Source organism: Artemia franciscana, chromosome 10 (assembly GCF_032884065.1).
Source record: "Artemia franciscana chromosome 10, ASM3288406v1, whole genome shotgun sequence".
Classification (NCBI taxonomy): Eukaryota; Metazoa; Arthropoda; class Branchiopoda; order Anostraca; family Artemiidae; genus Artemia; species Artemia franciscana.
The window spans coordinates 37904160-37929592 of NC_088872.1; the positions used below are offsets into that span (position 1 = coordinate 37904160).

Here is a 25433-nt window from a genome sequence, read left to right on the forward strand (position 1 = left end):
ATAGGACTAAAGAAGCTTCACTATGCAAAGTTAACATAGGGAAGGCCATTTTTAGTGAACATAGGGAAGGCCATTATTGTCGCATTCTTTGAAATCTTAAACGACATTTAGAGATTCAAGAAACTCCTCAAATGTGCGTCAGAGAAACTTCAATTCCTAAAGAAAGACGAAAATTTTTGGGATCGCATCAATCTTAATCAGCTAAAAGGCTGGTTCAGCTGTATGATTGATTGAGCCTTCATGAAAATTAAAGCGCTGGAAAATTATATCTGACTCAAAGAACGACCTAGATAGTTTATTAGCTGATCTAGAGATTCTCTAGTATTTTTTAGACTCGTTCAGGGACCTAGGAGCTGTCTAAAAAAAAGTATGCTTGAACAAAATGTAGATATATTCGTCTGCAGAATTTGTGGCAATCTTATACAACCTGTAATCTAAATTGTAATCTTTTTTTAATTTTTATTTTCGTATTTCTTATTTGTCCTTGTCACATTTTTTTACTTCCAGTATCTAGCCAACGTATCATCATGGAATCAAGCTTGTGAAGATAGTTCAATCCCCTTGAACGATCAGGGCTTAGAAACGGCGATCCACCAGCATCAAACTCTGTATGAATTGATTTGCCAAACTTATACAGAAGTACATAGCACTAGCAAAAAGCTCTTGTATCAATTGGATCATCTAGTTCAAGTTGCAAATCATTCAAGGAGCGATGGTCAAACTGAGGTGAGCAGAAAATGTTTCTTTATTAAAACCGCCGTCCTGAAAACTGATGGGTGTGGATTTTTTTTGATTCTTTTTCTATTGAAGGAGAGCCAAATTAGGGAATATAAATATGTTTGTTGTAACGGTTTTTTTTTTTAGTGTAAGTACGACAAAGACATCTGCAAAATTTATCCTATTTATATATAAAAAAAAAGAAAAAAAGTGGTACGCTTGTAAGAGTGGAAACTTGCGCTAGTGTCGGATAATTACTTACTTAAATGTGTTCTAAGACCACAGCGTGCTCAGGCCGTCTACTGTCTGACGTTTTCTGTAAACTATGTTCTTCCTTGGAGCTTCCCGGAAAACACCCTTCTGAGGATAACTTTGGCTCTAGACCAATTCCTGAAAGTTTCATCGCCTAACTCAACTATTTTCCTTGATAGTATATAGTCCCTCATCAGCAATTTTACCCTAAACCCAGGTCTTTCAATTAGTCAATATTCTCAAATAACCGCAGCTTCTGGCATCCAGCTTGAACCGAGCTAGCCTACGTAATCCCTGAATATTTTCCCTAACTAATCTAGACCTGCTTTGCGCATACTGTTTTTTTAGTTACACCAGTTCTTGAAATTATTGAAAAGGAGAGACTTCCGGTTAGTTGCTAGGTGTAAGGGAATTTCAGTTTCAAGCCAATAAAAATACAGAATAACACTCTAGTACCCAAGTCCCTTTGAAATTTTGATTCTTTCAATGAAGCTGCTATACACTGCAGCTAAATTGGTGCTCTTATCCTATGTACCGATTTCAAATCCCCGAAGATGTGACCCTGGTCTGTTTTTCCAGTCTTTGATTTGTATTTATGAATGTTGTTTTATTTTTTTATTTAAAATCTGAACTTGTCACCATTAAAATCTGGTCTTTGAGAGTGAGGTACATAAGATTTACATTTATTCGATCACTAGTCTTCTCAATTTTAAAGAAAGTAAATACGCACCTTCAAATATGTTCTTCTGGCTACTGTGCCTACTGAAGACGTGTCTATAAACTTTAGCAACTATGGCTAAAACCTGTTTGTTGTAAGGCAGTCAAGGAGTGTCGAGCTCTAAATTAAATGTAGCCAAGAAACTACCATCTGTCAGTGTGTGGGGCTTGATATATCCTAATACAGATCTAAGACATGTCTTTATTTTTTTTTCAACTGTGAAAAAAAAAACTCTATGCCTCGGCAGTCTTTTTTTGTCTTCGTTGCATCCACCTCTCTGACAAAGATGGTAACTAGGTGCTCTAAATGACCCACTTTGTTTCTTTTCTCCGTACGTAACACCTGCTCTTCATCCTCATTTATTTGTGATTTGAGGGTCTTAGTCTTCTTAGCGTTCAAACAGTTCATGTTTGTCGTTACTACAGTTCATGAACTGTAGTAACGAGCGATCCGGGTCAATAGTAAACGAAAATTTAAAAAATGGGATTTTGATACTAATATATACATCAAAAGAATCGAATTTTTATGCTGATTTAAAATATGTAAGTTTGATCAAGTTTAGTCTTTATTATCAAAAGTTACGAGCCTGAGAAAATTTGCCTTATTTTGGAAAATAGAGGGAAACACCCCCTAAAGGTAATTAAATACCATCGTATAAACACCATCGTATTCAGCGTATCAGAGAACCCTACTGTAGAATTTTCAAGTTCCTATCTACAAAAATGGTGAATTTCGTATTTTTTGCCAGAAGACCGATCACGGGTGCGTGTTTATTTGTTTGTTTTTTTTTCCCAGGGGCTATCGTATCGACTCTGTGGTCCTAGAATGCTGCAAGACGGCTCATTCTAACGGAAATTAAAAGTTCTAGTTCCCTTTTTAAGTGACCAAAAATATTGGAGGGCACCTAGACCCCCTCCCACGCTCATTTTTCCCAAAGTCAACGGGTCAAGATTTTTAGATAACCATTTTATTCAGCATAGTCGAAAAACCTAATAACTATGTCTTTGGGGACGATTTACTCCCTCACAGTCCCCGGGGGAGGGGCTACAAGTTACAAACTTTCACCAGTGTATACATATAGTAATGATTATTGGGAAGTGTACAGATGTTTTCAGGGGAATTTTTTCTTGGATAGGGAGGGGTTTGAGGGGAGGGGGTTACATGGGAGAATCTTTCCATGGAGGAGTTTGTCATGGGAGAAGAGAATTTCCATGAAGGAGGCGCAGGATTTTCTAATTATTTAAAACAAAAAACAATGAAAAGATAAATATGAAAAAGTTTTTTCGACTGAAAGTAAGGAGCAGCATTTAAACAAAACGAACCGAAATTATAACGCATATGAGGGGTTCATTTCCTCCTAAATACCTGTTATTTACGCTAAAGTATTTTTTGTAATTTCAACTGTTTCTTTTACGGCCTTTGTGATTCAGGGGTCATTCTTAAAGAATTGGGACAAAATTTAAGCTTTAATGTGAAGAGCAAGGTATTAAAGAGGGGACAAAACCCCTCATATACGTATTAAAAATATACGAATATAGAAGTTCGTTACGGAAGTTAATTCGAAGGTTACGTATATTTTTTATTAATACAAACGTTCGTAAGAAGTTAAAAGTTTTAGTTGCCTTTTTAATTAACCAAACGTTTGAAGGGCAACTAAGCCTCCTCCCCCACTCCTTTTTTTCAAAATCGTCCGATCAAAACTAAGAAAAAGCCATTTAGCCAAAAAAATGTAAATTTTGTTCTAAGTATTCATGTGCGGAAAGCAAAAATCAAAACATGCATTATTTCAAAAATGTTCAGAAATTAAATACAAAAAAAAAAAACTTTTTAAACTGAAAGTAAGGAGCGACATTAAGACTGAAAACGAACAGAAAGTAGTCCGTATATGAAAGGGGCTGTTCCCTCCTCAACGCCCCGCTCTTTACGCTAAAGTTTTTCACTGTTTTAAAAAGTATATTTGTGAAAAGGAGTCAAACTTTAGCGCAAAGAGCGGGGCTTTGAGGAGGGAAGAGCACCTTTTTTATACGGAGTAATTTCTGTTCGTTTTAAATTTTAATGTCGCTCCTTACTTTCAGTTGAAAAAACTTTTTTTTTATTTAATTAATTTCAGACATGAACTTGCGCCCTCAACTTTCAAAACAGACGGAAAATTAAAAATAAGACATAAAAATTGCTATCTCCAAGCGCCTAAAAGTAGAAAAAAGCGTTTTCATTCTAGCATATTAAAATTAAAAATAATACTGATGGTTAGTAAAAACAGGTTTCGATCTTTTTCAAGGACGATTTTCTATGTCATGACTATCTTGTCCTTTTATTTTAAGTTTTTGATATTTTAATCTTTTTGGATTACTATTAACAACTCACCCCAGCACCAAGCCGCCCGAGGCCAACACAGCTATGCACGCTCCTCCTCCCTCCCAATCTATTCAAAACCTCCCTCTTTACACCCTTCCAGGAAGTTCCATTTCCTTTAAGCCTTTCTTTATGACATGCTCCCAACCAAGAAGAGAATGACCTGCTTTCTGTTTAGCCCTAGACGGTTGGCCGAAAAGGACAGTCTTTGGCAATCTGTCATCCTTCATCCGCAGAACTTGCCCTAGCCATCTCAACCTTTCCTTAATTATAGCCCTAGAAAACGGGATTGAACCACATCTTTCGTACAGCCTGCTATTTGGAATACTGTCAGTCAGCCGGGTACCCAGAACAATCCATAGGCAATTTCTCTGGAAAACATCTAGTAAATCTTTATCCGCGTTTTGGAGCGCCCATGCTTCAGAGAAATATTTGACCACTGTCATCCCTGTGGCTTCCTATATTCTAATCTTGGTTTGTAGACTTATTTCCTATTCTTCCAAACATTTTTTAACTGTGAAAGAACGCCCTGAGCCTTGGCTATTCTACTTTTAACATCTTTACTGCTCCCACCATCTTTACTAATAATACTACCAAGGTAACTGAAGCTCCCAACCTGATCAATCTTTTCGTTACCTAGTGTCACCTTTTCAACTTCACTTATTCCTAGCCTTAGTGACTTAGTCTTCTTCACATTATTTTTCAAACCTACTCTAGCACCCTGAACTTGCAGAACTTCTAAAAGTTCATTCAATTTGCCCACAGTTTCATCTTGAACAAAGTCTTAGATGGGCTTAAGACAAAGTCCGTCAAAATGATCCATACAAAGAGGGTAGAACACAACCCTGCTCAAATCCTGATTTAATACAAATCCAGCTGCTAACCTCATTTCCTACCTTAACCGCAGCAGTGTTATTCTCATACATAGCACTAATCACTTTAATGTATTTGTCTGGTATACTATACAAAGGTGAGACCTTTGCTTAAGCTTTTTTGTCAACAGAATCGAAAGCTTGCTCATAATCCATAAAACTGAGTACCAAAGATGTTTGACAACTCAGGCACTTCTCAATTATTAACCTAATAGTGAAAATTTGGTCGATACAAAATCTACCATTCCTGAAATCGCACTGTTCTTCTCTGAAAACTTTGTCTTCAGCATTTCTAAATCTAAAAAGTATGACATTACTAAGTAATTTGCTACCTAAAAAGACGAGACTAATGCCTCGATAATTACCACACTCACTCTTTATCATCTTTCTTATATAGTGGTTTAATTAAGGCTTTCCCAAAATCGTTACGTACTTCCCCTTTTTCAAAAATCATATTCATAATCTTCAGTAACTTATTTCTAACCTCAGAGCCACCATATTTAAGAAACTCATTTACCATAGTATCGGCACCTATTTAAGAAACTCATTTACCACAGTTTCAGCAACTGGAGCCCTATAATTTTTTAATCCTTTTAGTACTGTTGCTAATTCTTCCTCACAAAACAAATCTTCCTTCACATCCGAGGTATCACAAACTATTTCATTTTCCTCTATATCTTTTCCTGCAACTCTCCCTCGATTTAGCTCATTCTCAGAATATTCTGCCCGTCTCTCTTAACTTTTTTCTTGTAATTGATTGTAGCCCCGTTCCCATCTTTAACTGGGACGAGTCCGGATTGACTACTCCCTCTCAATTTATTAACATGTCATTACAATATTTTACTTTATTCTTTATTTTATTTATATATATATATATATATATATATATATATATATATATATATATATATATATATATATATATATATATATATATATATTCACACGGATTGGTATGTATTTACATTTCAATCCTGTGTTGTTTTGTTGTTATCGAAGGGGAAATGAAAAAGTTGCGAGGTTTTTTTTTTGCTCATCTGAAAATTTACAAGTATAGAGATACGACCTTTTGATACCATACCCTACTGACGAATTGCAATCAGTAGCGTGACCTTGTGTCCTTTAACTACAGACTATAAGTTCTATATGATTCCGATCTCGGAAAACTTCAAAATGCTCACGTTTCTACTACAATGTATCTGTGAAGTCTCTGTTTTAAATGGCCTACCTCAAAGACCCTCCTCTCGCATGGCTATAGTTAAGCCGTATTATTGTCCTGTTAGTATTAATTCTAATTTTCATTTCAGGTTCATGGTCCTCGACCTACTCCTGTATCAGCTAATCCGGCAGCAGATTATTCCTCTGGAGCTAGTCATGTTCTTGCTGTTATTCATCAAATCCTGGGTCATCATCGGTCTTTAGAACAGCGATGGGCGACTCGGAAATTGAAGCTTCATCAAAGGCTGGCATTGCGTCTATTTCAAGATGATGTTAAGCAGGTAAGCTGGGTATTTTTGTTAGATCAGAGTATTTTGTTTTCTGCCACTTCACTCCTAAGCTCTGTCGGTTAAAAGTTTGGTGCGCTCCTAAACCAATAGACCAAACATTAATGAATTTTTGTAAATTTATTGTAGTTAGCACCGTAAGAAATATTGGCTGATTACCCTTCTTTGACCCTTTCTTTCAACCAATCTGACATGTTAAAATTATAATCAAGATTATGTCAATTTTATTTCCAATAGTTTTTCAAGGGAGTCAAGATTTACTCCAAAGTGTGATGCAAATTCAGTTTCTTTTAGCTTGTTTGCATAGGTTGTTCCACTGCAAGTTTTCATGGAGGTTTCAAGTTTCGAGGAGGTTAGCGTCATGCTCTTAATTAATTTGAACTCTTGAGCAGATTTCCATAAATTGGACCTTTTTAGGTATGGGTTTATCTCATCTGTCTTTGTTGTCCAAGAAATAATACACAATGTTTGCCTAAAGCGTTCTGAAATTATAATCATCAATCTACCCGTCACAGCTCTTGGTTATTGTTAATGTCTTAGAGCGTTAGGTTGAGTGCCTCAATGAATTGTTCCAAGTAATAAGACCAAATGATTTCAAAATTTGCCGCCTGATGAGTCTGCCTTTGTATGCTGCACACTTCTGTTTCCATTTTAGGTATGTACAAAAGCTATTGAAGCGCAGAATGTGCTGTTCTCCCACCTTTAGTTAGTTTGCCACTTTTGTATGGTACAACAGACAAGACTTTCCTCCTCATTAATTGTATTCTTTTTCTACAGCTTTTAGATCGATCTCAGAATTACTTAATTCGTCCTCGTTAATACTGCATTTTTATTTTGTTTTATTTTTCTAGTTGTCGTGTAATGTGGAACATATTAATTTGAATATGCAAGAGGGATTTATTAATCATTGCAAACTATAATTTTTGAATTGGTTTTAAAGAAGTTATATTAAAGACTGTGCAAAAAGAATTTTGATAGTCTATCCCAACTGTAGTGTATTTGGAAGTTATTCCAATACATCCAATAATAGGTGTAAAAATGGTCAGACATTAGTAATTCTTCACTTACTTGGTTTGAGGTTTGTGTCGGGTGTGGCTTGACGTAGAGAATGACGTCTATCTCCTCCATTAACTTTGGTCGATATGTGGCAATAAAGCCTTGTTAAGCGTGATGGCTTCTATCGTCACGAAATTAGGCACGGTGCTCGTACCTACGTTTGCCGATATGCCGCAAGGTCATTTCCAAAAAATTTCCGTGAAATCAAAGTCGAATGTGGTTTCTTCTCTTGTAGGTACGAAAGGATTCTAATCAGTTGTCTGAGCGAGCACAGGATTTACCTGGCTAGTCGGGTTAAAAATCGTAAATGCTTTATTTCGCCTGGTAGGTTGGTTTGCTGGTCCAAAGTTCTAAATTTAACATAAACTACAAACAAATCGCTTCTGACTACAAGTAGTTTTTTGCTATTTTTTAAATGTCTGCTCTTTTTTAGGTGTTGGACTGGCTGGAGACACACGGTGAAGTATTTCTCCGTAAAAATGTGGGTGTTGGCAAGAATCTGCAAAAATCGAAAGCATACCAAAGAAGCCACCAACACTTTGAAAATGTTGCCCAAGTAAGGCTTCTTTTTCTTTCCTTTTTTTTTGTTTTGTTTGTTAGTCCAAACCTTACTTGATTGGCTAATGAAATATTAGTAATTAACTGACAATGTATTTTCATTATGGTTGCTCCGCAATTAATGTTAGTCTTTTTATTTTTTAGTCCTAAAACAGGAAACTAGCTTGTCTAAAAGACAACCTCTTAGTTGATTAATTTCTAAACGAAAATTCCAATTATTTTAACATAGGAACTAGATGTAACTGAGATTGAATAAAAAAAAAAAAAAAATGTGTTCCGTATTTTTTATCGCGATTCTAGCAAGATTTTTCCGGGATCTCCACCTTGGTCATTAAAAGTGACTAACCAAGTAAGTAAAACCTTTTCCCCCTCCCCTCTGGACGTTTAGGATGCTTATACCTATATAGGACGAAGCTGTAGTTTAGTTTCAGGGATATTTTAGACATAAATTTATTGTTTAATTTTCTGACGCCCTATTACCCTTATTTGAAGTTCTATTTCGATCTTTTCCACGATCAAAGCCAAAAAATTTTAATGCCTCTTAGCTAGATTCCGATTTGGGTGTTTCTCTGAAACTGAATCTGAAAATCAAAAACAGTTTGTTTATGGACACTACTCTATGTAAAGTTTCGTATGGACTCTCCTTCCTAAGATTTCTACCCAGGAAAAATAGAAAAAGAATAAGGGCTGTAATTTCACTTTTCACGTTTCTCTAACCTACTCTATAACAATTTCATGTTACTTCTTTTAAACTGTAATTTAATAATCCAAATTTGGAACTTGAACATTGTTCATATTTATTTTATATGTTCTTTTTTTACTTTTACTTGTCATTGGGCCAAAACAAAAGACCCAACTTTTTCAAAAGTGTGCAGTAGGTGTAATTGCGCGCGTAAAATTTCGAAGAAGAGGAAGTACCAAGTGATTAAAAAAATAAATAAATAAAATAACCACTGCATAAGAAAAGTGTCAAGAGTGAGTGTGGTAATTGCTGAGGCATAGCTTGATTTCTGTAGGAAACAAATTTCTGTGCATGATGATGCCTATTAGACTAAGAGATGCTGGTGATTAAGTTAAAGGGAAGAAGAGTGTGGTTTTAAGAAGGGGAGAGGATGTGCTGACCAAATTCTCATTCTTAGATTGATAATCGGGAAGTCCCTGAGTAATTAGCCCCTTTTAGTCCTCAGTCTTATAGACTATGAATAGGCATTTGATTCAACTAATAAAAAAGCTTAGATGAAGGCCCTGTCCTTATATATTATACCAGATAAGCACATTAAAGTGTATATGCAAGAATACTATTACTACGGTTAAGGCAGGAAGTGAGTTCGGCGGTGGGCACGTGGTGAATCATGGATTAAGCAGAATTGTCCTGTCCCTATTGGTGTGGATTATTACATCAGGGAAAGGAAGGAAGAGGACGAAGGCTATGGAAGAGCATGCTATTAAGTGTAACGATAATATATCCTAGACATAGGTTACTCAGATGATTTGAGCTTAGATAAAAATGTTAGAAAAATAGATGAATTTCTGGGTTTTTTGAGAACTCAGGGTATAAGAATTGGTTAAAAATTAATGTTAAGAAGATAGAGTCCTATAGACTAGGAATAAATGAGCGTGCGATGGTGGTGTTAGATAATGAGAAAATAGATCAAGTGGATAGCCTTAATAGCCTAGGTGAACTACCTTAGTAATTATGGTGGATGTATTGGAGATGTAAAAAGTTGAATAACCGAGGTGGAGGGGTTTTTATGCATTTGAAAAAAGTTGGATGCATTTGGAAGATGTGTCTCCGAACTAAGATTGGGATATCTGAAGCCATAGTAATAAAAAGTATTAAGTATGGCTCTGAAAGTCTGAAGTGCTAAGGAAGATTTGATCGACGCTTTCTAGAGGAATTGTCGAAGGATAGTTGTAGGTACTCGTCGATACACTGCAATGAAACTATCCTACCTCCAAATGTGCTCCGATTGAAATTATGCTATGTCCTAAACTGCTACTTTTCAAGAAAGCTTTTGAAGTTTTTAAGATTGTTTTAGAGTGCTTCGAAAAAGTGATCAAAATCTCCTTTTTGAAACTATTTAAAGCCCAAATAGGGATTTAAAATTGTTTCTGTTTGTGATAAAAGCAACTTTGCAACATAGGATAAGAAAGGAAAAGGTAATTCGAAAACATGACAATTGTGACTGAAAATTCAGTTTCACCGCGAAATTTAGCACAAGATAGAGGCTTTTTGAGAAAGTATGTGAGGAAACTTCGTAAAAAGGAAGATTTATGTTTCGCTTTCGATTGCTTCTAGCTTTGTGGACCAATCTGAACTCTGTGATGGCTTTGGTACAAGTAGTTCTTCACTATGAGGGTTCGGTCTCTTAGCAGATGGTCAGCTTAGCTGGTCTGGACACTCAATTTTGCTGCTGGTTTTAATTCTGATACCTCTCAAATTAGTGACACAGTCAATAAGAACGAATCAGATGAATGGTTTACTGATTCCATCAAAATCATAGGCCATGTCAATTGCCAAAGGCATGGATCGAGATCGTATTCCCCGTCCGGTAGGAAGACTCACACATGTAGTACATCAGATGTTCAAAACCAAAACGCTCTGTCTTACTGTCCAGCAGCAACAATAAAATACTTCTCATATAAATTATCTACTGATAGTGTCAAATTTCTTCGCATAGCCTTAAAAAATTATCGCCAAAAAATATTACAAAACTAGTCGGGATCGTTTTTGCGCTTTCTTGACCTTATTTGAGAATCACTCAAAACGGACAACAAAACTACGCTCTTCTAAGATAATAAACCTTTGGACGTGAAAATGGTAGTTATAAGGCCTGTTACTCTACATGGAATTTGACAAGAAAGGTCACAACTTGTAAATGTACATATGATGATACGATTTTTATTAAGAATTGTAGCGGTTATGGCCAATAGTTAATAAAAGGATTCTCAAGAACATAAAACTTAATATTAAAAACACACCCTTAATTCAAAACTGAATTAATAAATGAAAGAAAATAGCTCTATGTACCATACTTATATCAGCCACTCTTCCAAGCTTTATTATCTCTTCAAAATAATTTTCACTGACTATAGTATCCACCTATTCCTCCCTTTCAATATAACCAGGAATCTCAATCTTTTTCAATTCTTACAAACACACAAAAGATGAATGAAAGGATTTAAATTGGAGAAAAATAAGATTCATCTTTGACCTCATCCTTCCCAATTATTTTCTCTTATTATTGCGTTCTGAAAAATTTCCTCTTGTTGGTATTATCCACTTTAATTCTTCCTTATTAAACATTGTTTTGATTAGACACAATTAAAAAAAAAGGGTACCATACTTTTCCCTAAAAACTTCCACTTCTTGAAACTTATGTTGCCTACACTACCAAAAAAAACCCACCGAAAGGCCAATAAACTATATCAGTACTTCCCCCTTCCTTGTTGTTTATACCATTTCCTTCGTTTGGACCCTCTTTGTATTTTTATTATCTGGTTTCATTTCTTTACAAATTCCATTAGTTTTAATTGTTTTTAATTCATTTTTGACATATCGGCCCTAATTTTTTTCGATCTTCCTCTCGTTCTTTTTCTGTTTTGACCGATTACGCCTTTTTTTGCTCTGTTAATTGTTAAAGTTGACTCTGAAACGTGAATTCGGCCAGTCTGGGTATGTGATAGTCATTTTTGAAAATAAATCTTATATGTATATACATAAGCCATTTGAAAGGTTTTTTTCAACAGCTGTCAAAATCAGGGAACCAAGAAATGGGTCGGTATGTCGATCGCTTCAAAACCAAGTGACTTTTTCGAAAAATTCCGTGAAGATAAGGAAAGGCCGTGGCTAGCTATAAACAGTACTTTGAATGATGCATTTGTTACAAATTTTCAAAACATGCATTGAAGTCCATGAAGAAATTCTGGATTTTTAAGTTGCAGATGATATAGAAGTGGTCAGTCTCCAATTTTATTATACTACCTGTAATACAAAAAATGAAACATGACCAAATTAAATTAAGTTAAATTAAATTAAAAATTGTGTTCAAATTGGAGTAGAAGTCAAAATTAGTAAGTACCTTTCCTGTTATTTCAGTTTTGTTGACCGGTGGAATAAGCTTTGTACTTTTAATTCTGAACTTTTCTTATGAAAAGAAATCTCATCCTTTCGTCACATTTTTGTGCCCCATCTCCATACTTTCCCATATAATTTCCATGGAGAGGGGTAAAGTGTTGGGCAGAACATTTTTAGAATGTACTAAACCATGATAGAGTTATAGAAGAAGATATAGAAAATGGTGTGTTTTCCCAGTTGAAGAAAGTTGGTAAGAATTGGAAGATAAGCCTGCAAACCAAGATTAGAATATTGGAAGCTATAGTGACGAAAATGTTCAACTATGGTTCTAAAGCCATGGTGCTCTGAAAAATAGAGGAGGATTTGCTAGATGTTTTACAGAGAAATTGCCTACGGACTGTTTTTGGTGCCCGACTGACTGACTGTATCTCAAACAGTGAGTTGTACGAAGAATGGGGTTCAATCTCGCTTTCTAGGGTTATAATGTGAGAAAATAAGATGGCTAAGACACTTTTTGTGGATTAGGGATGGCATATTGCCCAAGATTGTCCTTGTCGGCCAGCCGTTCATGTCCAAACGGAATGTAGGTTGTCCCCAAATGGGGTTGGAGGATATTGTAAGGAGAAGACTTAAGGGAAATAGTAACTTCTTGGGAGGGCGTGAAGAGGAAGGCTTTGAATAGATTGGGATAGAGGAGGAGCGTAGCTGTGTTGGCCTTATGTGGCTTGCTCGATTTTCTTTTAAGTTTGTCGATATAATGCAGCTGCATTGTATTATTATAGCTACTGTATAGTTTCTTAGGAAATTAATTGAAAATTTTCTTTCACAATCATAAAAAAGAAATAGAATCTACTGTTCTTTTTGTGATTTTGTTTTGTTAAATAAGAGATAAAAGTAATCTAGTTACAATACCAGTTAATCTGGACTTAAGTATTTGAATACTAACCGAAGTTAAATTAAAAATAACTATAACCGATATTCTTGATAAATTTTGAAACAAAGTATAATTATAAATCTTTACTACTTTTCTGGAAAGTGTGCTTATTTAATTGCATTCATTAATTTCTGATCTATTCATTCAACTATTAAAATTAAGGTATTACTTATACTTCTTAGAATATGATCTAAACTTGATTTAAATTGAAATATTTCCTACTTCGTATTGTTTCTGATATAATTTCAGCATACTTGTCAATCTAACATAAAATAAAGGCAAATATGAAAAAATGATATTCGGGAGATGGATAATGCTGAATTTTGGCCATCGAAAATAACAAAAATTATCGTTAGAACATCAATTAATTTAAAAAAAAAACTTTTTCCGCACAAAGAGTTTTTCAGAGAAAAGCAAAGAGCTCCATTATATCATTAATGAGCAAAAATAAAATCAAATAATTTTTAAAGTGTAAAACTATCACAAATCACTATCAATAAATAAATGAAACTTAAAACGAGCAGTTATAACAATAAATAACCGAGTCAAACTCAAAATGAGCAAAAATTAACATGAATAGGGCGGATAATCCCCGTGCCTTCTCAAGACCAGAACACATTTTGCGCTTTACATAACACAAAATGCGTTTGAAATGTTTTCACCTTTCTTACATTCATAAATAAAAAATTACCAAAACCTTAAGGAAGAAATATCAGTATCCATGTTCTTGTGTTCTGTCTTCGCAAATTGTGTTCTGGTCTTGAGAAGGCATGGGGGCTATCAGTAATGAATACTTAAATAAATAAGAGATTATTAAAACTTTAAGGAATATATATCAGTATATGTATACTAAACTGACAAACCAGTTTTTTTTTTTTTAGTAAAGTGCAAATTATGTTCTGGTTTTCAGAAGGCAGGGGGTTTTCAAAGACATAATTTCAAGACCTTTCGACCACGCTGAACAAAATGACTATCTCAAAATTTTGATTAGATATGTTTTGGGAATTGATGGGCTTGGGGGGAGGGTTTGTTGCCCTCCAATCACTTTTGACTAATAAAAAGGTCATTAGATCTTTCAATTTCCAATTGAATGAGCCTTTTTCGAAGTTTCTACATCAAAGAATGGCCATCTCAAAATTTCTGTCAGATGCATTTCGGGAAAATACGACGTGTGGGGGGGTATCCACCCTCTGATCATTCTGATTCTTAAAAAGGACATTAAAACTTCTTATTACCGATCCAATGAGCCCCCTCCGAAGTTTATACGATCACCCTTTCTATATGAACCTTATATGCCCTGAGGGCTGTGTGTGTGTTTGGGGGGGGGTCGTCATCCTGAAAAATATAATTTCCAGACCATTCAATTACGTTGGACAAAATGGCAATGTCAAAATTTTGATTGGATTTGTTTTGGGGAATGGTGGGTGTGGGACTTTTTGACTATTAAAGATGGCACTAGCCCTTTCAATTTCTAGTCGAATGAGCTCTCTTTGAAGTTTCTACGACAACAAATGGCCATCTCAAAATTTCAATTAGATGCATTGCGGGAAAAATGAGGGTTTGGGGCGTATTCACCCTCCGAGCACTCTGAATCTTAAAAAGGGCACTAGAACTTCTGATTACCAATACAATGAGCCCCCTCCTAAATTGATACGATCACCCTTTTTATATATACCTCATATGCCCCAGGGTATAATTTAAAACCCTTTCCCTGAGGGGGTTGTCATCCCCACAGACATAATTGTCAGACCCTTCAGTTACGTTGAACAAAATGGCTATCTCAAAATTTTGATTGGATGTGTTTGGGAAAATGGTGGGTGTGGGAGGATGGTTAGTTGCCCTCCAATCACTTTCGACCATTGAAAAGGGCACTAGCCCTTTCAATTTCCTTTTGAATAAGCTTATTTCGAAATTTCTACGACAACAAATGGTCATCTGAAATTTTTTATCAGATATATTTCCGGAAAATATAAGGTGAGTGGGGGGGTATCTACCCTTGGATCAGTCCGAATCTTAAAATTCCCACCAGGACATCTGATGCTCCCTCCAAAATTTATACGATCACCCTTTCTATATATATATATATATATATATATATATATATATATATATATATATATATATATATATATATATATATATATATATATATATATATATATATATATATATATATATATATATATATATATATATATATATATATATATATATATATATATATATATATATATATATATATATATATATATATATATATATATATATATATATATATATATATATATATATATATATATATATATATATATATATATATATATATATATATATATATATATATATATATATATATATATATGCCCCAGGACATAACTTAAAACCCTCGCTCTGATGGCTTTGGGGTGGTTGTCATCCTCAAAGACCTAATTCCAGATCTTTCAATTACGTTGAAAAAATGACTATCTCAAAATTTTGATTGTATGTGTTTGGGGAAATGGTTGGGGTGGGAAGGAGGTTAGTTGCCCTCCAATCACTTCAACTATTAAAAAGGGCACTGGCCCCCTAGTAATTTCCGCCCTATGTATTCGACAAGGGTTTATCCCTTCGAATCCTTGTCCTGACACTTTTTGTAAACTTCTTCAAGGTGCAGGTACATGTTACATCATAAGGAATATTTTCTAAGAGATGCAGGTGCATGTTATATAAAAGGGAATGTTTAGTTATGCCAATGTTATGTAATAGAACGTATTAGAATCCACTAATCAAACGGGGGAATTTTCTTAAGACATTTTTCTTCAAGAAGTTTTTTCAAGACGTTTCAGGACATTTTCTTCAAGACGTTTCAAGACATTTCAAGTTCTTTTTTCCGAGACTTTTTTTTTTAAATATTTCAAAACATTTCAAGACGTTTTTAAAGATATTTTTCTCCAAGATGTTTGAAGACATTTCAAGACGTTTTTAAGACATTTTTCTTCAAGACGTTTTTCTTCATGATTTCTTTACTTCTTACGTAATAGGATGGGTTTGCTAGTGTTAAGGAGGACGCATTCACAGATGCCTTGCTTCTTCAGGGCCCGTGGAGAATCCCCACTTGTAACTGAGGACAGTGCACCCATGGGATGTCACATAATACTTCATTTCATTTTGTTTGAAGGCATTTTTTTCCTTTTTTTTTGTATTTCGTTTTCTTTCAAGACGTTCTCAGGGAACCTTTATATTCAAAATATTTTATATCCACATTACGATTCGAAAGGGGCTCCTCTCAATGGAATGGAGCGTTAACCAGTTGGACTATGAAAACTTTTTAATATTTTGATTCGGGTAATACTTTCTACATGATAAGCTGTTTTCCAGTCGGGGAATTCACTGTCTCACATACTAGAATGATTAAGTGGATTGTGTATTCCCATATGGCTGAAATAATTGACATGCAGGGGGGGAATCGATTACTAGAATTTTGGTTAATTTTGAAGTGCACCTGCTTGTTAAGTAATGCTTTAAAGAGTATTATCAGATAATATTGGGGATTGCTCTTAGCGCTTTTTTTACTAATAGAGTCTTTTACTGTGTTAGAACTTGAATGTGGTATAACAGATGAAATAAAAGTGAGCGTATCATTTTTATTAGAATATGGTACACCTTCATATATTACCAAGTCATTTGTTTCCTCTTCTCTACACTGAATTTAGCATAAATATTAGAGCCATTCTTGAACGAGCATACCTATGTTCATAGGTTACTAGATGCTTCAATTGGGTAAATGATTACGCATTGAGGTTTTATCCTGAAACAAGAAATCTAAGGAATGAAGACTTTTGTACAGACAAATTTTAACAATAAAAAAATATACAAGCATTATTAAACTCAGAAATAATCAGTTAAAGCACAACAAACGAACAACAAAATCTGAAAAGTCTTTTAAAGGATAAAATATAAGCGAAAAGGACCATGAATTAAAAAGAGGTGGGAACCTTAGCAACCAATTCCAACGGGGGGCCGAGTATTCAATTCCAATGGGGCCCCTAACATCCAATTCCACCGGGCCCTAGAAACCACTTCCAATGGGACCCTAGTGAGCAATTCCAGCGGGGTCCTAGCAACCAATTCAGACGAGGCCCTAGAAACCAGTTCTAGCTGGGCCCCCTTGCAACATTTTCCGTCGGGGGCCCCTAGCAAGTTATTCCAGGGGGAGAGTGTTGTATTAGAAATAAATTTAAGTAATATTAAGAGTTATTTTTAAGAGTTTCTGATGAAAATGCATCGTTTCTTCGACTGAGTGTTGGATTTTAGCCTCCCACTGCCAAAAAATTGTTTTAACACCACCCACCTTAACTCAAACTGTATGACATGTTAGGCCGAGTAATTAGTGCCACCACGACAAAATGTGGCTTGTACGTGACATCCCTGTGACACACATTATCTTTCCAAAGGCCCTTTTACCAAATATTATTGACATTACTCATAATTCTACTAAACTTATTCTGTGATTTTATCCAAAGCCACTGATACTAGTCTCTTAAATGATGACAGAGACAAATTGTCACTAGAAATTGCTGACATTACTCGTAATTCTACCATAGTTCTTCCGAAATTGTACTGTAGCTCTACTCAAAATCACTGATGCTACTCTCTTAAATGTGTCTGGTACACGGCAACCTCTGGCACCCTTCATCATTCCAATGGCTTTTTTCAGATATTCATTTGATAAAATTATTTAAAGTCCATTGATTCGTGTCTTTGCAAGCCATCTCTCAACTTGACGCCCTCCACGGGAATTCACATCACCATTGGAATATATGGCTGGATCGTGGTATCCCTGTGATATATATTGCCTTTCCTAAGACATTCTCCAGATATTTTCTTGCTAAAATTATGCGTAAATTCCACCGATTCGTGTTTTCGCAAGTCACCTCCCAATGTGGTACACCATCTCAATGTACACCACTGTGGGAATAGGCGACTGGACCGTGGCACCCTCTGATACATATTACCATTCCTAGGTCATTTTCTAGATGTTTTCTTTTGTTAAAAATCATTCATTAAATCAATTGGTTCATGTTTTCGCAACCCACCCCCAAAGATATACACCTTGTCAATTCACACACAGCCGTGCCGCAATATGACTAGCCTTCTGACACCCTCTGGCCCCTCTCATCACTCCTAAGACATTTTTCAAATATTTTCTTGTTAAAAATCATGCTTAAAATTTATTGGTTTATGTTTTTTGCAAGAAAACCCTTCGTAATACACCATGTCTTTTCACACCGCTCTGCAACACCATGACTGGTCCCCAGAACCCCTCATCGTTTATAAGACACTTTTAGAACTTTTTTTCAAATAAAGTGATATCCAATCGAGCTCCCGCCGCTTCTGACGCTGGTTACAACGGTTCCACCTCTGATTCTACTGACTTCTACCCCAGTTCAACCGATTTACTTTCCACCATGTTCGCTCCGATCCCGATTCGAAATCCAGTTCCGGTTGTGTCAGTTCCGGATTCCCTATTTCTGCCCTCTGATTTCACAATTCCGATCCTGCCAATTCCGCTACAAGTTCCGTCCATTCCAAGATTTGTAGTAATCTGTGGCTGACAAATGGCACCCCTTCTGGCTCAAATTATCACACCTAATGGTTTTTCAACCTGTTCCCCACAAAAATAACTGTATAAAATAAAAATTACCCCGGTTTTTTTTATTCGAACAGCGGAAACTTCCCATTTCATAGTAAAGGTTGCAATGTTCCATGACGGTTCCCAGTCTATGACACTCAATGACTAACATGTGATACCCTTTGGCGTCATTATCACACCTAAAGCATTTTGCTTTAGGTGTTTTATAAACACCTAAAGCATTTTGCTAAACACTTTCCTGCCGAAAGATCCGTTTACACTAGAATCGGTCGTTTAAATTTAATGAAAAACCCCCAATAACGCATCTTCTGATGTCTCCTGGCAATTGAGGCCAGCGTGGCAAATTGCATCAGCCCTTTGACAACATCCAGCGCATATCCTAAGAAATCATAAATTCTTGTCGCAAAACACAAAACATTTATAACAGAACAAAAAAATTCTTACAAAACAAAAATACATCCTGAAAGATGACAAATTCTTCTTACAAAGCAGAAAATACATCCTAAGAAATCACAAATTCTCAAAAAAATTAAAAAAATATTTCTTATAAAACAAAAAAAAATTCTTACAAAACAAAAACACACCTTAATAATTCTTACAAAACAAAAATATATAAAAAATCACAGATTGTTCTTACAAAATACAGAATACTATTTACAAAATACAAAACACTTCATAAAAAAATACTTCTGACAAAGCAAAAATAATTCTTACAAAACAAAATATATCTTAAAAATACACCCTAAACAATCACACTATTCTTACAAAATATAAAATACTTGTTACAAACGAAAATATATCCTAAACAATCACATAATGTTGTTACAAAATACAAAATACTTGTTAAAAAACAAAAAATACTTCTTACAAAACAAAAAATAATTCTTACTAAACAAAAATACATTCTAAAAGATCACAAATTCTTTTTACAAAATGCAAATACTTGCTTGAAAGGCTAGAAAAGTCATTCTTGCAAAACAAAAATACATCACAAAAAACTAAATTTTGAAGAATTTTTTTGTTTTTAACAAGTATTTTATATTTTGTAAGAAGAGTTTGTGATTGTTTAGGATGTATTTTAGTTTTGTAAGAATTTCGAATTTCTTAGGATTTTTTTTTGTTTTGTAAGAATTATTTTTTATTAGAAGTACTAGTTACAAAACAAAAAAATATTTCAAAAGTTTTGTTTTTGCTTTTTTTTATGCATTTTTGATTTGTAAGAATTATTTTTGTTTTGTAAAAAGTGTTTTTTTCAGTGTGTATTTTAGTTTTGTAACAAGTATTTCGTGAGAACATTTGTGATTGTTTAGGATTTTTTTTTGTTTTTTAAGATTTTTTTTTGTATTTTGTAAGAAAAGTCTGTGATTGTTTAGGATGTATTTTTGGTTTTGTAGTAATTATTTTTTGCATCGTAAAAAGTGTTTTGTAAGAAGAATTTGTGATCTTTTAGGATGTATTTTTGTAAGAATTATTTTATTTTTGTAATAAGTATTTTGAATTTTGTATTAGAATTTGTAATTTCTTAGAATATGCGCCGGATGGTGTCATAGGGCTGGTACATTGCGCCAGGCTGGCCTCGATTGTCAGGTGTAATCAGAAGAGATGTTATTGGGGATTTATCATTAAGTTTAAACGGCCAATTCTAGTGTAAACGGATGTTGTAGGAGGAAAATGTCTAAAAAAGCTTTAGGTGTGATAATGCACGCGAGAGGGTGCCACCCGCTAGTCATTCAGTGTCACAGACTGGGAATTACCATATAATATTGCAACCTATCAATGAAATGACAAGTTTCCGCTGTTTGAACAATAAAAAATAATGGTCATTTTTAGTTTATGAAGTTGTTTTTGTGGGAGAAACGTTGAAAAACCTTTAGGCGTGATAATGAGCGCCAGAGGGGTGCCATTTGTCAGCCATAGATTACCACGGAGACAGCCGCATCCAAAATCTTGGAATCGACGGAACGTAGAGCGGAACTTGCCGGATCAGAATTGTGGAATCGGAGGTCAGAAGTGGGGAATATGGAACTGACACAACCGGTGCTGGATTTGGAACTGGGATCGGAGTGGACATAATGGAAACCCGGTTAAACCGGGCTAGAAGCCAGCAGAACTGGGGGCGGAACCGTTGTAACTTGGGTCAGAAGCAGGGGGAGCAGAATCCAAAAAATCTTGAAATGCCTTAGGAATGATGGGGTGTACAAGAGGTCCTGGCATGGTGTGGCACGGTGGCGTGAAATGGCATTGTGTATCATGGAGGTTTTGCTTGGAAAAACATGAACCAATTGATTTAATGCAGGATTTTAACAAAAAGTATCTTGAAAATGCCTTAAGAATGATGAGGGGACCGGGGGTGTCAGAGGAGCAGTTCTAGTATGGCACGGCGTTGTGAATTGACATGGTGTATCACATTCGGGACGGGTTGCGAAAACATTAACCATTTGATTAAATGCATGATTTTTAACAAGAAAACATCTGAAAATGTCTTAGGGATGATAATATTTATCCCAGGGGTACCAAGTGCCAGACACATGTTGCCACGATGGTGTGACTTAAGATGATGTATCACGTTTGGGGGGTTAATTGCAAAACACTAATCAGTGGACTTTCAGCATAATTCTATCAAAAAAGTATCTGGAGAATGTCTTAGGAAATATAATTTGTTATACAGGGATGCCACGGACCAGCCACATATTGCCATGGTGGTGTGAATTGCCGTGGAGGGCATCAAGAAGGGTGCCAGAGGAGGTTCTGTACCAGTAACATTTAAGAGAGTAGCATCAGTGGCTTTGAGTAGAATTACAGTTGAATTTCGGTAGAATTTTGGTAGACTTGCGAGTAATGTCAATGATTTGTAGAGATTTATGTTTATGTCTTAGGAGATTAGTATCAGTGGTTTCGAATAGAATTACAGTTGAAGTTTGGTAGAAAAAAGGTAGAATTATGAGTATTGTCAATAGTTTCTGATAAAAATGCATTCGGAAGGATTTTATGTTTCAAAGGGATGCCACGGGCCATATATTGTCATGGTGGCGTGAATTGCTAAGACTAACATGTTCTACAGCTTAAAATTAAGGTGGGTGGTGTTAAAACAATTTTTAGGCGGCGGGGGGCTGAAATCTATCACTTAGTCAAAGAAACGATGCTTTTTCATTAGAACCTCTCAGAGATACCTCTTAATTTTGCTTAAATTTACCTCTAATAACAACCCCCCTTCCCGCGGGAATTTCTTTCTAGGGTGCCATTGGAATTGGTTCCTAGGGCCCTGGTGGAATGGGATGTTTGGGGCCTGTGTGGGATTAAATGCTAGGTTGGTTGCTAGGCTGTCCACCTTTTTTTAATTCATGGATTATATTTTCTCCTTCATAAGCCTTTTATGTTTTGTTTTTTTCGTTTGATTTGCTTTAACTAATTTTTTCAGAGTTTTAGCAGTGCTTGTAAATTTGCTTTTGTTAAAAAAGTTTGTATGTACAAAAGTCCTAATTCTTTAGATTTTATGTTCCAGAATAAAACTTCGATACGTAATCATTTAGGCAATTTAAACATCTTTTAGTCTATAAGCACAGGTGTGCTCGTCCAAGAATGGCTCTAATATATGTGCTAAATTCAGTATAGTGAGGAGGAAAAGAAAAGACTGTTGATCATATATGAAGGTTGCCATTTCATCTCTGATAGAACATTTAAGTTTCAATAGAGTATCAGATTCTATTAATAAAAAATGCGCCAAGAATAATCCCTAATATCTGAATATACTCTCTAAAGCATTACTTCACAGGCAGGTGCACTTCAAGTGTGACCAACCTCTAGTAATCGATGTTCCTCCTGCATGTCAGTCGATTTAATAGTTCTTGTATGCGAGACAGTGAATTCTCCAATTTGGAAACAGCTTATCATGTAGAAAGTATCACGCGAATCAAAATATTAGAAAGGTTTTCATAGTCCAACTGGTTAACGCTCCATTCCATAGAGGGGAAATTCCTTTCGAATCCTAATGTAGACATAAATTCTTCGGAATATAAAGGTTCCCTGAGAAAAACCTCTTGAAAGAAAATGAAATATCATAAAGTATTTTGTATCATCCCCCTTGTGTGCTGTGCAGAGTTACAAGTGGGGACTCCGCACATGCCCTGAAGAAGCAAGTCACGTGTGAAGGCGTCATCCTTAATACTGGTAAACATTCCCTATTACGTACGAAGTAAAGGAATCATTAGGAAAAAGATCTTGAAGAAAAATGTCTTTAAAATGTCGTGAAATGTCTTGAATGGTCTCGAAAAACGTCTCGAAGAAATTGTTTTTTAAGTTTCTAAATATCTTGACACGTCTTGAAAAATGTCTCGAAGAAAAAATGTCTTTAAAAAACGCCTTGAAACATTTTGAAGCGTCTTGATAAAACGCCTTTTAGAAAAATTTCTTAAAAAGATGTCTTGAAAGATCTTGAAAAGTCATGTAAAAACGATCTTGTCCCCCGCTTGACTAGTGGACTCTAACACGCCCTTTACGTAATATTTGCACAACTAAACATTCTCTGTGACGTAACTTTCATCTGCATCTCTTAGAAAATATTCTCTATAACGTAACATTTGCATAACTAACCGTTTCCTATTACCTAACATGAAATTGCATTTCTTAGTAAACATTCCCTCTTGCGTAACAGACACATCTATCTCTTAGAAAACATTTCCTATTATTCCTATTCCTATTATATTATATAATTTCCTATTATTCCTATTCCTATTATATTATATAATTTCCTATTATATAACATGCACCTGCACCTTGAATAAGTTAAAATAAGTGTCGGGACTGGGACTCCAAGGGGTAGGGCACTTGTCGAATCCATAGGGCGATCACTACTGCTATTTCAATTTCCAATCGATTGAGCTCTTTTCGAAGTATCTAAGACAACAAATGGCCATTTCAAAATTTCTATCAGATACATTTTGGTAAAATACGAGGTGTGTGGGGGGGTTTATGCACCCTCCGATCAATCTGAATCTCCAAAAGGGTATTTAAACTTCTCATGAGCAATCCAACAAGCCCCTTCCGAAGTTTATACAATCACCTTTTCAGTATAAACCTTATATGGCCCAGGGCATAATTTACAACCCTTGCCCTGGAGGCTATAGGAGGATTTTCTCAAATACATAATCTCCGGACCTTTCAACTATGTTGAACAAAATGAAAATCTCAAAATTTTGATTCGATGTGTTTGGGGAGATGGTGGGCGTTGGAGGGGTTTCAGTCACTGAAAACCCCTCAGTGACTGAAACCCCTCCAATCACTTTCGAAGAATTAAAAAGGCTCTAGCCCTTTCAATTTCCAATCGAATGAACCTTTTTAAAAGTTACTGCGACATCTCTGTCAATATGAAGTACCCTGGTCGAGAACAAAAAAAAAACTAACAAAAAAATTAAATAAGTAATACGTTGTGCCCACGTCGCTCGTTGCTTAGGTAGCGCTATTGCGCTGCCTATGAAATATCAAAAGGAACACACTATGTGGGTATTTAAGTTCTATTAATTAGACTAATTATATGTAGAGTTCAATGATGTCTGAGAGACCACCAAACCCTCTGTGAAAACCATAAATTCTCAAAATTCAGAACACAATATGCTCCAATATTTTCTTCTAAATTAAAAGGTTCAAACTACAGCTGCCCAAAGCCTATTTTATGCATTTGACTTATCCGAATTACCTTGGAGGGGGTTTTAGTTTATAACCTCTCTCGTTGAAATGGACAAAATAACTTGCCTTTATCCGTGTAATGACTTCCCGAACTGAAAAATGTGTAATATCAAACAAAATTTTATGACCAGCCACCATGGATGTATCCAGGATTTTGTTCGAGGATGGGGAGGGGGATATATTTTTCACATAAGTTACAAAAAACTTACAGACGCGTAAAAAGTTTGTTTATATGCATTTCTGGTAAGTTTCTACGAGTTAGACAAAATTTCGGCGAAGGTTGGGGGGGGTTAAACTTGGTATCCCTACCCCACCTCCCTTGATACCACCTTGTCGGCTTCGTATTGGGCATCCAATTTTTGTACAAATCTGACTGATACGTGTGAAACTTAAGTTTTGTACTCAGGAACAGGCACATACATTACAATGCTCTCACTTTGATGGAAAGAGGTAGTCATTGTAAACTATGAAAAATCTCTGAAAAGCAAATTAAACTCTGAAACACCATTCTTGTATTGAGGAGGCTTCTTAGTGATTTTAATGAATAAGCTTTGAACAATAAGTGACTGTCCTTCGATCTCGAAGTACAGTACCATAGATTTGAACTTACAGCTTCGGTATTTTCAGTTTTGACTTGTTTCCAAAGTCTATCTAGTTTCCAAGAATGGGAAATAGTCTCTTAGCAGTTCCAAGTATTTCAAAGTTTACGTTTGTATATGGATATTATTGCAAATGATGATTAAACGCAAGGATAAGGTATTTGGGTTTCTTTTTTTTCAATATAAAGTGCAACTTGGTTGGGTTTTGGTGGATTTTCTGGTAGGCTTTGGAGCTTGTATGCCAACGGAACTGCCGATATTTTTGAAGTTTTCAGGGATTATCAAGCGAAACTATGTGTAATGTCTTTTTTTCTGGTTTTTAGCTACGGGTTTCATTTGAACTTGTAGTTTTGTGTGGGGGGAGGGTCTAAAAGGCTGATGGAGGACACCTTTAGAAAATCATTTGCACCCATGATTCCATGGGATTTTGTCCAAATTCTCAAAAATTGGTGAAATATATATTTGTTGTTAAAACATA

At 35.4% G+C, this 25433-nt stretch overlaps 1 protein-coding gene across 3 annotated transcripts in view; it reads left to right on the plus strand.

Moving 5' to 3' along the window:
* The window catches only part of LOC136032165 (triple functional domain protein-like), a 393821-nt gene that overhangs the window by 47772 nt on the left and 320616 nt on the right, over positions 1–25433 (plus strand). For all 3 annotated transcript variants that reach the window (XM_065712353.1, XM_065712354.1, XM_065712355.1), the window contains exons 9-11: positions 508–726; positions 6219–6410; positions 7906–8028. In XM_065712353.1, the coding sequence (XP_065568425.1) occupies positions 508–726; positions 6219–6410; positions 7906–8028 (534 nt within the window). The remainder of the gene's footprint in view (positions 1–507; positions 727–6218; positions 6411–7905; positions 8029–25433) is intronic.